Below are 12047 nucleotides of genomic sequence, written 5' to 3'. Positions count from 1 at the left end.
TTCTACTATGTTTGCTAATTAAATGCATAAACTCCATTTCTTGTTTACACAACAATATGCCCTCAGAAATTAACATGCTTCAACTTTACAAAGGGATAAACCTAGTACTTTACAAATAAATGTGATAAAGACCCCAATGACAGTCAGATTCAGAGACTTTCTCAAAATCTCATGATAAGCCAGGGTTCAGCTGGGACTGAAATCTCCTGTTTGGATATTTCTAAAGGAAGCAAGAATGGCTATAAAACTATCAGAAATCATCATAGAAGGGAAAGTGCAGAAAATGGAATAATTCTTGTAAGTTGATGAGGCAGCAGATATTGTCTGGAGATAGTGATTATAAAATGACCTCAAATAAGCCTCTCGATAAAGCTTTTTAGGAACTAGCTACTAGATGGTGGCAGGCAGTATTACAAGCACAGCACATCTCTTTGTTCCAACCAAATAAAAGCATTGAGCATCTGCTCACTTGCTGACAAGATAGAATTAAAACCTACCTGCAATCTTGAAGATTGGTGTAGCCAAAGGATCCCAAGAGAGTTGTATAGTCTACTAATTTTTACAAAGCCTTTAAGGTAGAGGCACTGTTTTCAGATCAGCAGTAAAGTATTTTGGGAAACAAATTAATATACTGCACAAGCATCTGCTTTGGTTGAAGCCACTGCTGCATTTTAAAGCACTCAAGTGAATAACCTGGCTGCCTCAGCTACAGCTGAATTGCCCTAGAAATGATATACTCAGGGGTTTTAAGTTTTATATTTAGCTACTACACATATTTAATCATCAGCCTATTTAGGACTGGGCAGCTGAGAAAAACAAGAGAGGCATTTTGAAGGTTTAACCTACAAGATCTGGCAGGTTCCTGCTCTGCCCAATGTCCAAATCCCTTTTGTGCTTCGAGCAAAGATTTTGACCTAAAGGTAGAGTTAGTTATAAGAAAGCCCAGCATTTCACAAAGATAGTCTATAATTCTTGTGCCAGAATTTCTGTTTCAAAGTTAGAAAAGTTGTATAAATACTGGTAAAATTCCCATCTCGGTCACTGAGATTTATTCATGGATGCAGACAAAAGGGACATCAGCAAGTTCATCTTTCAGCATCTAGTTATATGACTCAGAAAACTCTTGGATTTGTTTTGTTGTTTATGAGGTTATTGAGAAAAGAAATAGACACACTGGGGTGTAAGATAAAAGCTAGAAACTTGTCTAGGGGTTAATGACAATTGATCATCCACAATACAATAACATGAAAGAATCCTGAGGGCATTCTGCTAAGTGAAATAAATTAAACAGAGAGAGCTACTCTATGATTTAACTTAAATGTGGATCCTAAAAATTCTGTACTCGTAGAAAGAGTGAGTGGAAAGTTGGTGGTCAGGGTCTTTGGGGTAGTGGGAAATGTTGATGAAAAGGTGAAAATTTCCAGCTACAAAATAAGTATAAGGCATCCCCAGTGGCGCAGTGGGTTGAGCGAAGTGCTGTGATGCTGTCCACAGCCTCTGCAGCACGGGTTCGATTCACAAAGGCCAGGGAGAAACCCACATGGTGCAGCAGACCTCTCCTGTCTCACCCGCTGCTCCCCTCAGCAGTGTATTTTGGTCATCTGCCTGTTCTGCTCCCCACTCTGTCTCTGGTGACTCTTCTCACCCCCCCAACTCTGGACTGTACCCCAGCTCTTGTATAAAAAAATAAATGAATAAATCCTTTAAAAATAATAATAAGTATATTTTAGAGCTCTACTATTGGGTAAGGAGGTTAATAATACATGAAAGCTGCTCAGAGTACAGATCTTAAATATTCTCACCACAAATATTCACAAAATATAACTGTGAATAATGGATGTGTTAACTAACTTTATTGTGGTAATCATTTAACAGCATAAATATGTATCAATTCATCATGCCATATGCCTTAAACTTCCACAGTGCTACCTGTCAATTATATCTCAATAGAGTTGTCAAAAATTTGGACATAATGCTGGGAACATTCTCTACATCCTACCTAGCGCATCGCAAGTGACCCTAGTAAGTCTTTGTTAAATAAATGGATCAATCATAGAAAGACTAAATACCTGATGTCTTAAGATACCCATCCCCAACATATTAATATGTGAGTTCAGTTGAGTGGAAAGCCTCAAATGACAGAACATGTTTTCAATGATAAATTTCCTCTTAAGTTCTCCCTTCTAGGTGTCAGTTAACCACCTCTTAAGTAATTACTTTAACCTTTTTTGGACTCCCCCGTTTAGTTTACCATAGTCTGAAAATTCTAAACTAGATCCTTCTCATTCTCCTATCCTTTTCTACTTAGCATTCAAAAAAAAAAAAAAAACAAACTGAAGTTAAAATTCAATCCAATTTGAACTTTGTATTTAAGTAAATGCTAAATCCATCAAATATCAGAAGATTTTATATTCCATATTAAATTTGTAAAACTGATTACTATATTTTTCTAGTAATAATAGATCAAAAATTGGCCCAAAATCAAGCCTGAAATTTAATTATTTCAGAATAAAATGCTTTAAGATCCCATTTTTAACTGAAACTTGAAGCTTAGCTGTCCCAAACATTAAAATAATTACAACTTGCCCTAGAACTCGTATACAAATCCTTAGAGTATGATTTCTACCATACATATATTTTAATATATTCTATTAGGCTGCATACATGAGTTTTTCTTTTACAGTTCTGTATTGACTAAAATTCTCAAAATTGGGCCTCCCTGGTGGCACAAGGGATTAAGCACCGCACTATGAAGCAGTCCGCAGACACTGCAGCACGAGATCTATCCCGGCCAGCCAGGGAGCAACCCACATGGTGAAGCAGACCTCTCCTGCCTCTCCTGCTGCTCCGCTCAGCAGTGTGTTTAAGTCAGTCTGGATGTTCTGCTCCCCACTTTGTCTCTGGTGAGTCCTCTCACCCCCACCCCTCATCTCTGGCCTGTACCCCAGCTCTTGTATACATAAATAAATAAATCTTAAAAAAATAAATAAATAATAAAAATAAATAAAATTCTCAAAATAATTTTAGAAATGATGGTTGTGTTGAATACCTTGAGTTTAACTAGGAAATAAATATGTTAATGTTTAGCAACTGGAATTAGTATTAAAATCAGTTTCTTTCCTCATTACTGACATAACTCTAGTCTCTCCAAAGCAAGAGAAGAGTCTGGAATAGAAGTAATCCTTAGGAATGAGAAATGAAAAGAAAGTTGGAGGTATGAACAGCAAGAAAAATAGGAAAATGGAAGGGATTCAAGAATCAGGTCACATTGTACTAACATATCAATATATTGTAATTATATCAACTTTAGTTTGAATAGTAAATTTAAGACATTTTTAAGGTTTATTTTTTTATGATTTATTTATTAGTATTATTATTTTTGTGGGGCCCTCGCCAGCGGCCGGGGAATGAACCAGTGCTGCAGAGGCTGCTGGCAGCTTCGCAGGCCAGCGCTCAACCACTGTGCCACCAGGGGAGGCCCCTATTTATTTATTTATTTGTTTGTTTGTTTATTTATTTATTTATTTTTGCATGAAAGAACTGGGGTGTAGGCCAGAGGTCCAGGGAGCTTGAGTGTGAAAGGATTCACCAGAGACAGAATGGGGAGCAGAACAGGAAGATCTACTGAAACACACTGCTAAGGGGAGCGGTGGGCAAGACAGGAGAGGTCTATTGCACAATATGTGGGTAGCTCCCTGGCTGGGGATCGAACACACCTTAGAACTGATACCACTAAGACTTACCGCCTAAGTCAACAAGGAGGTCCCCAATTTAACTTATTTTTAATGTCTTTTAGAGTGACCGGCCATTCCAGTTTGCTGGGATTATTGAATTTCAACATGTGAAAATGCTACCAAAATCCTTTAGTTTCAGCCAACTGAAACAGCAGTTGCCTTGCTTTTAATATACTTGATATTAAAGGTATGTATCTTATTATTTGTCCTTCAGAGACATAGAGAATGCAGCATACATACCTGAAATCTCTGGGAGCTCTCAATATTAATGACGGTTCTCTCCCACTGATGTTGCCACCCAGCTGTATTTTGCCATAAATGCCGAAGAGGACCACCACAGGCAGTTTGAAGGCCTGCTGTTAATTTGCCACTCACTTGGCTGGAGAAGTAATAAAATGTAACCTGTGGAAAATAATTAATGTCCCAACAATTATAATAAAGAATTTTCCAACCGCAAGAAATATTTAAAATGCTGTCTGCTTTCAAATACCTGACAAGCAAGTTGGTTTTTCGTTGGAAGAAAAATTCTGCTTCTTAGGTTTGAAGAAGTAGAATCCGGTTGGGGGACCAAAGAGAGAAAGTAGGCTGTCAGAAACAAGAGTGTGTTAGATTCAAAACTATAAATGGTAAATTTATTTAAGATATCAAGAAATAACTCAGGCCTACATTCACATTAGCTCAATAATATACTTTAAGTGAAATATTTAGCCACACCATTTGTTTTTGCAAGTGATCCAACTAATATTTTTACTTTCTAACATTCCTCAATGAAATAATTAATTGTAATCACACTCCTTAGCACTTTTATGGGCTGCAGTCCATAACCCATTTTTTTTCATATAACGAATGCATAACTGCAAAGATGATATCCAGAGAACACATTTTACAGGAACTGCCTACCAAAATAACCAATTCAATAAAGAATTCGTAAGAGATTTGCTGTGATTTTCTCCAGAAAGAATTGTATCAAGTAGTCCCAGTTTTTCCCAGAATTACAAAGCTGAGCATTGACACACTCCTGAATGTTGCAGTGCAGACTATGTCATTGGACTATTAAACTGTTTAGACGTCTATAAAATAAACATAGAACATCCCTTGGGCTTTCATGGATTTCCTGCAATGATTGACAAAGTTACAGTATAATCTGGGAGCCATTGTTTTTTGCTATGCTGTTTAGTGTGCTGCTATTTGTCAAGAGGAATGAAAAAATGATGCTGATGATTATGATGACATCTACTTGAGTTATTCAGTGGTATTTTAAAGTTGGATTGGAAATCAGATCTAATTGTCACATCATTGAGAGAATCAATAGCAAAATTATGAAAGCTGAGAAACCTCTTCTTCCCTTCTCCTATTCCCAAATTATACTCTAATTAAACAGAAAACAGTGACATTAATGATTGCTTATAATCAGAGGCATAATTGAAATCCCTGTAATAACTGAAAATTGTTCTGAGAATGTACTCCCTGGAATAATTATATAAACATAATTCAGATAAAGAGCTGATAGCATGGTGATACAAGTGGACTGTCATTACTGCTCTTGTTTTATATTCAGCAGGTATAGTATATATTAAGAATATGAATAATCAAGTAAGCATAATGAACCATATGGATATATTGTTTTAGGTTCAGATATTATTACCATAAAAATGGTAATGTTTTAAACAGACTTTAAATTATTGTTTATAAATATGCAGCTGCTAAAATTACTTTTGTTTATCAAGGAAATTAATCACATTTACTTTTGAAAATTGGCCTTAAAAATCAAATTTGATACACTAAGCTATTAAAAAGTAGAAAAGCATTTTAAATAAAATTTTTCAAATCACTCATAAATAAATTATTCAAATATTTAAGCAGGACATTTTACAAATATAAACTATTTAATTTGGTATGTGTTATAGCATGGGAAATTATTCTGTGTTTTGTCAAAAATTGAATAAAGGATAAACTGTTAAGCTATAGTAAAAAGTAAAATTTTGAATTCATAAACAGCTGGAAATCCTTTGACATTTGTTCTAGAATTAACTTTCTTTTTGTGGACAAAAAAAAATATAGGTGCTGAAAATGTACCCAATAGTAACATGTGGTTTCTACTTTTAATTCTGACTTAGTGATGATAGCAACCATTAGTTTTAAATGCACAATTTTACCTTACTTCCTGTAGAATGAAAATAAATCTTTAATTCACAGTCTTAATTCATAAGCTTATAGAATATTCCACCTTATAGAATATTCACTTGTTTTATAGAATATTATAGAATATTCACTTTTAGACATCATGTCTATGAGCATAAGAAGATTTAGATCATTGGCAGCATAACTTTCTCCTTCATCTGACACCTCCTCATACTAACTATAACCATCAAGAAGAGATTTATGAAGAGGATAACAAAAAATGTATCCAATATTTTCTCTATATATTTCTGATTCCTTAAAGGGTCTAGTAATATGCATATCACACACAGACATATACACACATCATCATCATCAATATTATGCCTCCTTTTAATCTCTATACCATACTCATTTCAGTAAATGATTCATACATTCTTATTTTCTGCCTGCATCTATTAAAACAACAGCAGAACACATCTTTAAAATTTAAAATAATGTTGTGATAGTGTTATTAAAATGACAAAATAAGAAGTCAAACAACATGATTCCATTTGTAATCTTAAATGTTTACATTAAAGGACTTCCAAAAATATTTTTTCCTCAGTTAGTGGGTAAGTGTTGTAGCAGGATCTCAACATGAACCAAGTTTGGTACCAAAAGAAAGGAAATATATAAAATATGAAAGCAACAGAAACCATGAATCAAGTTTTAAGGACTAAGTCAAATTACTGTGGCAAAATAGATCCTCAAGAAAAATAAGGTTGAATTTGCAGTCTTACTTTCCTCAACTATTGATAATCAGCCTTGCTTTTCGTCCATTTCCAAAATTCTAAGTGATTAATGAGAAGGAAAGTGAGCAAGAGAAACATAAATCCTGTTGCACATGCAGGCTTAAAGGAGCTTAAAAAATTGAGTATTTAACAATGAGATAATATAAGTTTTCAAGAACATTTTCTAAAAATTCAGGTTGCAGAAATGGATCATCATGACAAGGTTCAAGGCCTGAAGCAAAGTTTCAAATGTCAGATATTTTGGAAAGGGTAAATATGTTCACCTATGATGGAAATATGGATCAGTTCAGATATAGTGAGGAAATAAAAAATCTTAGATAAGAACTCCTTCAAGTCGGTCATTTCTTATTTATTAAATTCTGTTTCCATTCATAATCCTGAGTTTTGTCTGATATCTTTTCATTACACTAACAAATTCAACACAAGCACACATTTGCTAAAACTAGTTCTTAAAGGCTACTCTCAAATAGTAATCCATTATAATTATTAGCAACTGGTAAATGAACGTTGCATATTATTTAAGTCTGCTTCAGTGATGCTTTGTGAGTCTCTTTAGGAGATCATAAATAAAACGTACAATAAACATTAGAACAATGTTAATGAAAATACCAATGTGAAGAACTCTAAAAATTTTCTTCTTCATAAGAGTAATGAAAAATTTGGCCAAAATGGTCATAACAAGATTTGGGCAAACTAGAGAGCTTTTATTCAAGAAATGGCTGAATTTCAATGGAAGTAGTAAGTTTATGTTTTTTAATATGCCCTATTGCAATTGCCAACTCTCCAGCTCCACAGTCACTCTAAAGGGGGGGTGGGTATTGTACAGGGAATATAACCAAAATGAAAATGCATACATTCTCCAAAAATTAAAAATGATGTAAGAATTATATAAAATAAAGTATAATACAAATAAAATAAAATAAAATAAAAGTAGCACCTATATTCCTGTGACAACATGATAGTGACCAAAAAAGGAGGATAGAGTCAGAGCTCTTTGAAAGCTGTTTCCTGAAAGCTCCTACTAACAACTGCTGTCTGAAATTGACCATATGAACAATTTGGCCAGGGTAAAAAGTCTTCACAGCAGGTATTTGTTGAAAACAATTACTGGCAAGTATTTTAACTTTATGGTTGCCTGAGGCAATGTGTAACAATAACTAACCAATAAGCTTAAAGGAAAAGCTAGAAAATGAACTGTCCCACAGGGTCATAAAATGTTCCAAAATATTCCTGAAAATCTAGATGAACATATGAATGCATAGGGTTGTACATATGTTCTGAAAAACACTTGGTTCTCATCTCTGGAAGAATTTGAGACTACTGGAAAGCAGATAGTGGAGACTGAGACATAGTTGTCAACTGTCTAAATGAGTTTTGAAGACACATCCCATCTGCAGAGTCCCTCAACAAACACTGGGAGATGTACTGTTTTCAGGCATTCAAGGAAAACTCTCTCTAGTCATTCAATTAGCTATATCAGGCAATCTACTTCTTCATTTTATATCATGTGTAAGCCCATCAGATTATGGCAGGCTTGGAGTCAATTTTTGCTCACTAAAATATCTTAATCACCTGGTAGAAAATGGTGAATGAATAAGTTCATGAATGAGTAAGTGAATATATGTCTGGCCACCTGGAAGGCTAATAAGCAGTTTATCAGAGCTTTCTTGTCATCCTGGAAAAACAAGTGATATAGGACAGAGCTGAAATCAGTCTATCCACATGCAAAGAAATTGACTAATCAACCTATGTAGTAGTATTATTTTTTAATTTTACAGTTTCCATAAAGAGTCAAAATACCTATAAAATGCCATCTATTGTCTACAAAGACCTTTGTGATCCCAGGAAACTAATTATAAGGATCTAAGGTGATAACATATGACCATAAATATTTTAAATAGTTAAAGAATGCAGAAAATGAGATATTATAATTATCTAAATAGTAAAATTCTACTGCTTTAATCAGACACTTAAAGACAAAGAAAATACAACGCATTTACCAGACATGTCACCATTGTGATCATAAAATGGAGGTGATAAACCAGTCATCCCATTTCTCTTTGTCCAACCAAGTTGCAGATTCTGATCTTGTGTCATACTACAGAGCCCATCCTCAAAATCACATCTCTCATAATTCCAACCTGAAGAAAGAAAAAAGAATTTAGCTTTTACAACACCTTTTGACTTCTTAAGAAATAAGAAAGCATTTAAAAGTAAGCTTAGCCACAAATGCCAAATACAGATTAAGAAGGATTATTTTTCACATTTTAAATCTAATGTATTAATGCAAAGCTTTCTTGAATGACATTCTAATAAATCACTATGCACAAACCCAGTGTGTTCAAGTAGAAAGACTGCCATATGAGGTCATAAGACTGAGAACGTAATCCTGGTTTTGTCTCTTATCAACTGACTGGTTTTAGCTAAACCACTCAACAACCACTGTTGTTTCTTCACCTGCAAGATTAATATAATGACAACCTGCCCTGTCTCTTAAAAGATTGCAATGCAGATCCAAGGACATAATATAGAGAATGAAATTGTTCACAACTAAAGTACCACAAAATTAAGGAGTTATTATTCAGGTTACTACTTCAACTCAACCTCACCCTCGATATTCCTGTTATCCAAACATATCAAATTTTAGGTTCAGGTAAATGAAATCACCGTTGAAACTCAAGCATCCATGGTTGTAATGAACCATTGAAATTAGGCATAGCAGTTCCTGTGGAATCTCAATGTTCTTGAAATTCTTCCTGCTTTTGATATTGTACATATGTCAGGATACTGGTCACTTATAAGTTAAGGGATGGAATTAGGAAAGGTTGGTTCAGAGACTAGTAGCCTGGGGGAATGGTTGTAAACTTGTCCCAAGAAACTATTTTCCCAATTAAGAAAGGACAGTTACATAAATTTCAGAGAGTGGAGTTGAGAACAAAGGAGTTAAATCTTATTGGCTGAAAAGCAGGGTAGGGGCAGAGAAATGTGGCATGGCTCAAGTTTATTGGCTAGTCACAAGGCACTTCATCCTTATCCTTGAAGTAAGAAGACACTCTTCTTCAGATAAATGGAGGTTGTTCCCAGCCCATCTTGAGCTCATCTCAAGATTATTGATGAGGGGCCTCCCTGATGGGGCAAGGTGTTAAGACACAACCTATGAAGCTGTCCATAGCCACTACAGCACAAGTTCAATCCCCAGCCGGCCAGGGAGCAACCCACATAGAGCAGCAGAACTCTCCTGACTCACCCGCTGCTCCCCACAGCAGTGTACTTCAGTCAGTCTGCCTGTTCTGTTCCCCACTCTGTCTCTGATGAATGGTCTCACCCCCATATCTCTGGCCTATACCCCAGATCTTGTATGCATAAATAGATAAATATTAAAAAAAAAAGATTATTGATGAGCCTCCAGACTTGCTAGAAAAGCAAGTATCAGAGAAATGTTAAGTTTTTTTATTAGGGTCTGAAAGTGATTTAACTCTTTGGGCCTAGTCTCACTTTTATCACAACAAAGATAATTCCGGCTCTTTTTTTTCCCTCTGGGTATTAGACAATGTTTGACAACCAGTCACAAAAACATATTTTATTGATTTTACTTTTAGACCCCTTATTTTGAAATAATTTAACAACACCAGGAATTTTAATAGTTACAATTATTTTAGTTCTGTTCTGTGCTAGACATTCTACTTGCAGTTTATTTATTCCTTACAATAATCTTATGAAGCAGAAATTTCTTCCATTTTAAAAATGAGAAAACAGATGATGTCTTAGAGACACTAAGACAGAAAAGCTAGTAAGTGCTGGGGCCAAAATTAGAGAACTCTTTTTGAATTCAGCATCTAGGCTCTTAAAGCACTATTTAAGTTCTAATTGTTAAACCACTGTCTCCTTTTCATCAAAGAGGACAGTGTTTTAATAACATACATATATCACAATGTCTATATTTGTGTGTAATTCAATTAGTTCTGCATCTACAAAAATAAATAACCATTTTCAAGTTTCCTTTAGTTCCTAGCAATGTTTACAATGATTGATTTGTAATTATAACATATTCTAAATGATTTTATCACCATATTTCAATAATTACATGTGAAATGTACACACATTCTCACATAGGTGTCAAACATTTTCTAAATACCAATATATTACCTTGCAATACAATTACTTAGTTTACATCCGTTTGCAATGTTCTTTGTTACTTTTAATACACAAAAATAATGATGATGATTTCTGAGAGTTAAAATGAGGAAAACAGTGAAATAAAACATTCTTCCCTCTGAATAGTCTCAACAGGAGTTCTTCTTTTATATAAAATGAATATAATGAGCATACTTTCAATTGGTTCTCATTTAAAAAAATCACAAACTTCTAACTGCTGGATTATTCAAAAATGTATCAGAAATTTTTCTAAGTACTCGTTCTTCCCCATCCCCAGTAGAGAATTGTATATTTTAAACCATTTGAACAATTTTCCTTGAATTGTGGCTAGTTTTTCTTTTAATTCTATATGCTACATATGTAATTTAAGGCTAAAACTATTTGGTATACTAAAATCTTCCTCTGCATAGATCTTTGCTACCACAGTCATTAAATTGTATTGGACAATCTATGGTACAATGAAGAGGTGGTAGGCAATAACTTAAAGGTATAATCCGTGATCTTAGGCTTTTTGAACTTATGAAACACAGCATTTTGTTTTCAATTTTCTGAGCCCAAAAGTCAAACATACTGCAATTGAAGACAGAAGGTGTCACCATGTTGTCAATTTCCTTTTTAGATCGTTCATTCATGTGTATTGAAGTAACTGATTGTGTGTGTGTGTGCTGATTTTGTATCCTGAAATTTTGGTGAATTCTTTTTTCTTTGTTCTACCAAGTTTTCCTTTTGTAAAATCTTTAGGGTTTTCTATACTTATAATCATATTTTCTGTGAGCAGATATAAGTTAACTCATTCATCTCTAACTTGAAAGCCTGCATTTCTTTTTCTTGTCAAGTTTCTCTGGAGGGCATTTCCAGTACTGTGTTGATAGATATGAGGAAAGATGACATCTTTGTCTTGTTCCAGATCATAGAGAAAAAGTTTTCAGTGTTTCACCATTGAGTATGATGTTATCTATAGATTTTTCATATATAGCTTTGATTGTGTTGAGGTAATTTCCTTCTATTCTAAATTTGTTAAATATTTTTATCTCCTTCCTTATATATTACATAGTCAGAAAATCTTATGTACAATATACTTTATCATTTAAAAATTATTTCCTTCATGTTGGTAACATATAAAAGTATTTTCACATATAACTATCTCTCTTCTCACTTATGATAAAAAATAATGTCCTGCAACAAATGACGTGAATCCAAAATATTCCAATTACATGAAAGCAAAATTTATTCTCAAAAGTAAATT

At 34.1% G+C, this 12047-nt stretch overlaps 1 protein-coding gene across 1 annotated transcript in view; it reads right to left on the bottom strand.

The window, feature by feature from the left end:
• The window catches only part of MALRD1 (MAM and LDL receptor class A domain containing 1), a 385105-nt gene that overhangs the window by 362496 nt on the left and 10562 nt on the right, over window positions 1–12047 (bottom strand). The window contains exons 2-4 of the mRNA XM_054694679.1: window positions 8647–8787; window positions 4225–4319; window positions 3975–4136 (exon numbers count right to left, since the gene is read on the bottom strand). Of these exons, the coding sequence (XP_054550654.1) occupies window positions 3975–4136; window positions 4225–4319; window positions 8647–8787 (398 nt within the window). The remainder of the gene's footprint in view (window positions 1–3974; window positions 4137–4224; window positions 4320–8646; window positions 8788–12047) is intronic.

This window comes from Talpa occidentalis, unplaced genomic scaffold (genome assembly GCF_014898055.3).
Source record: "Talpa occidentalis isolate TD23 unplaced genomic scaffold, MPIMG_talOcc4v2.1 talOcc4.14, whole genome shotgun sequence".
Lineage (NCBI taxonomy): Eukaryota > Metazoa > Chordata > Mammalia > Eulipotyphla > Talpidae > Talpa > Talpa occidentalis.
Note: the sequence above shows the minus strand (reverse complement) of the source record. Positions and strands in the feature narration are given on the sequence as shown.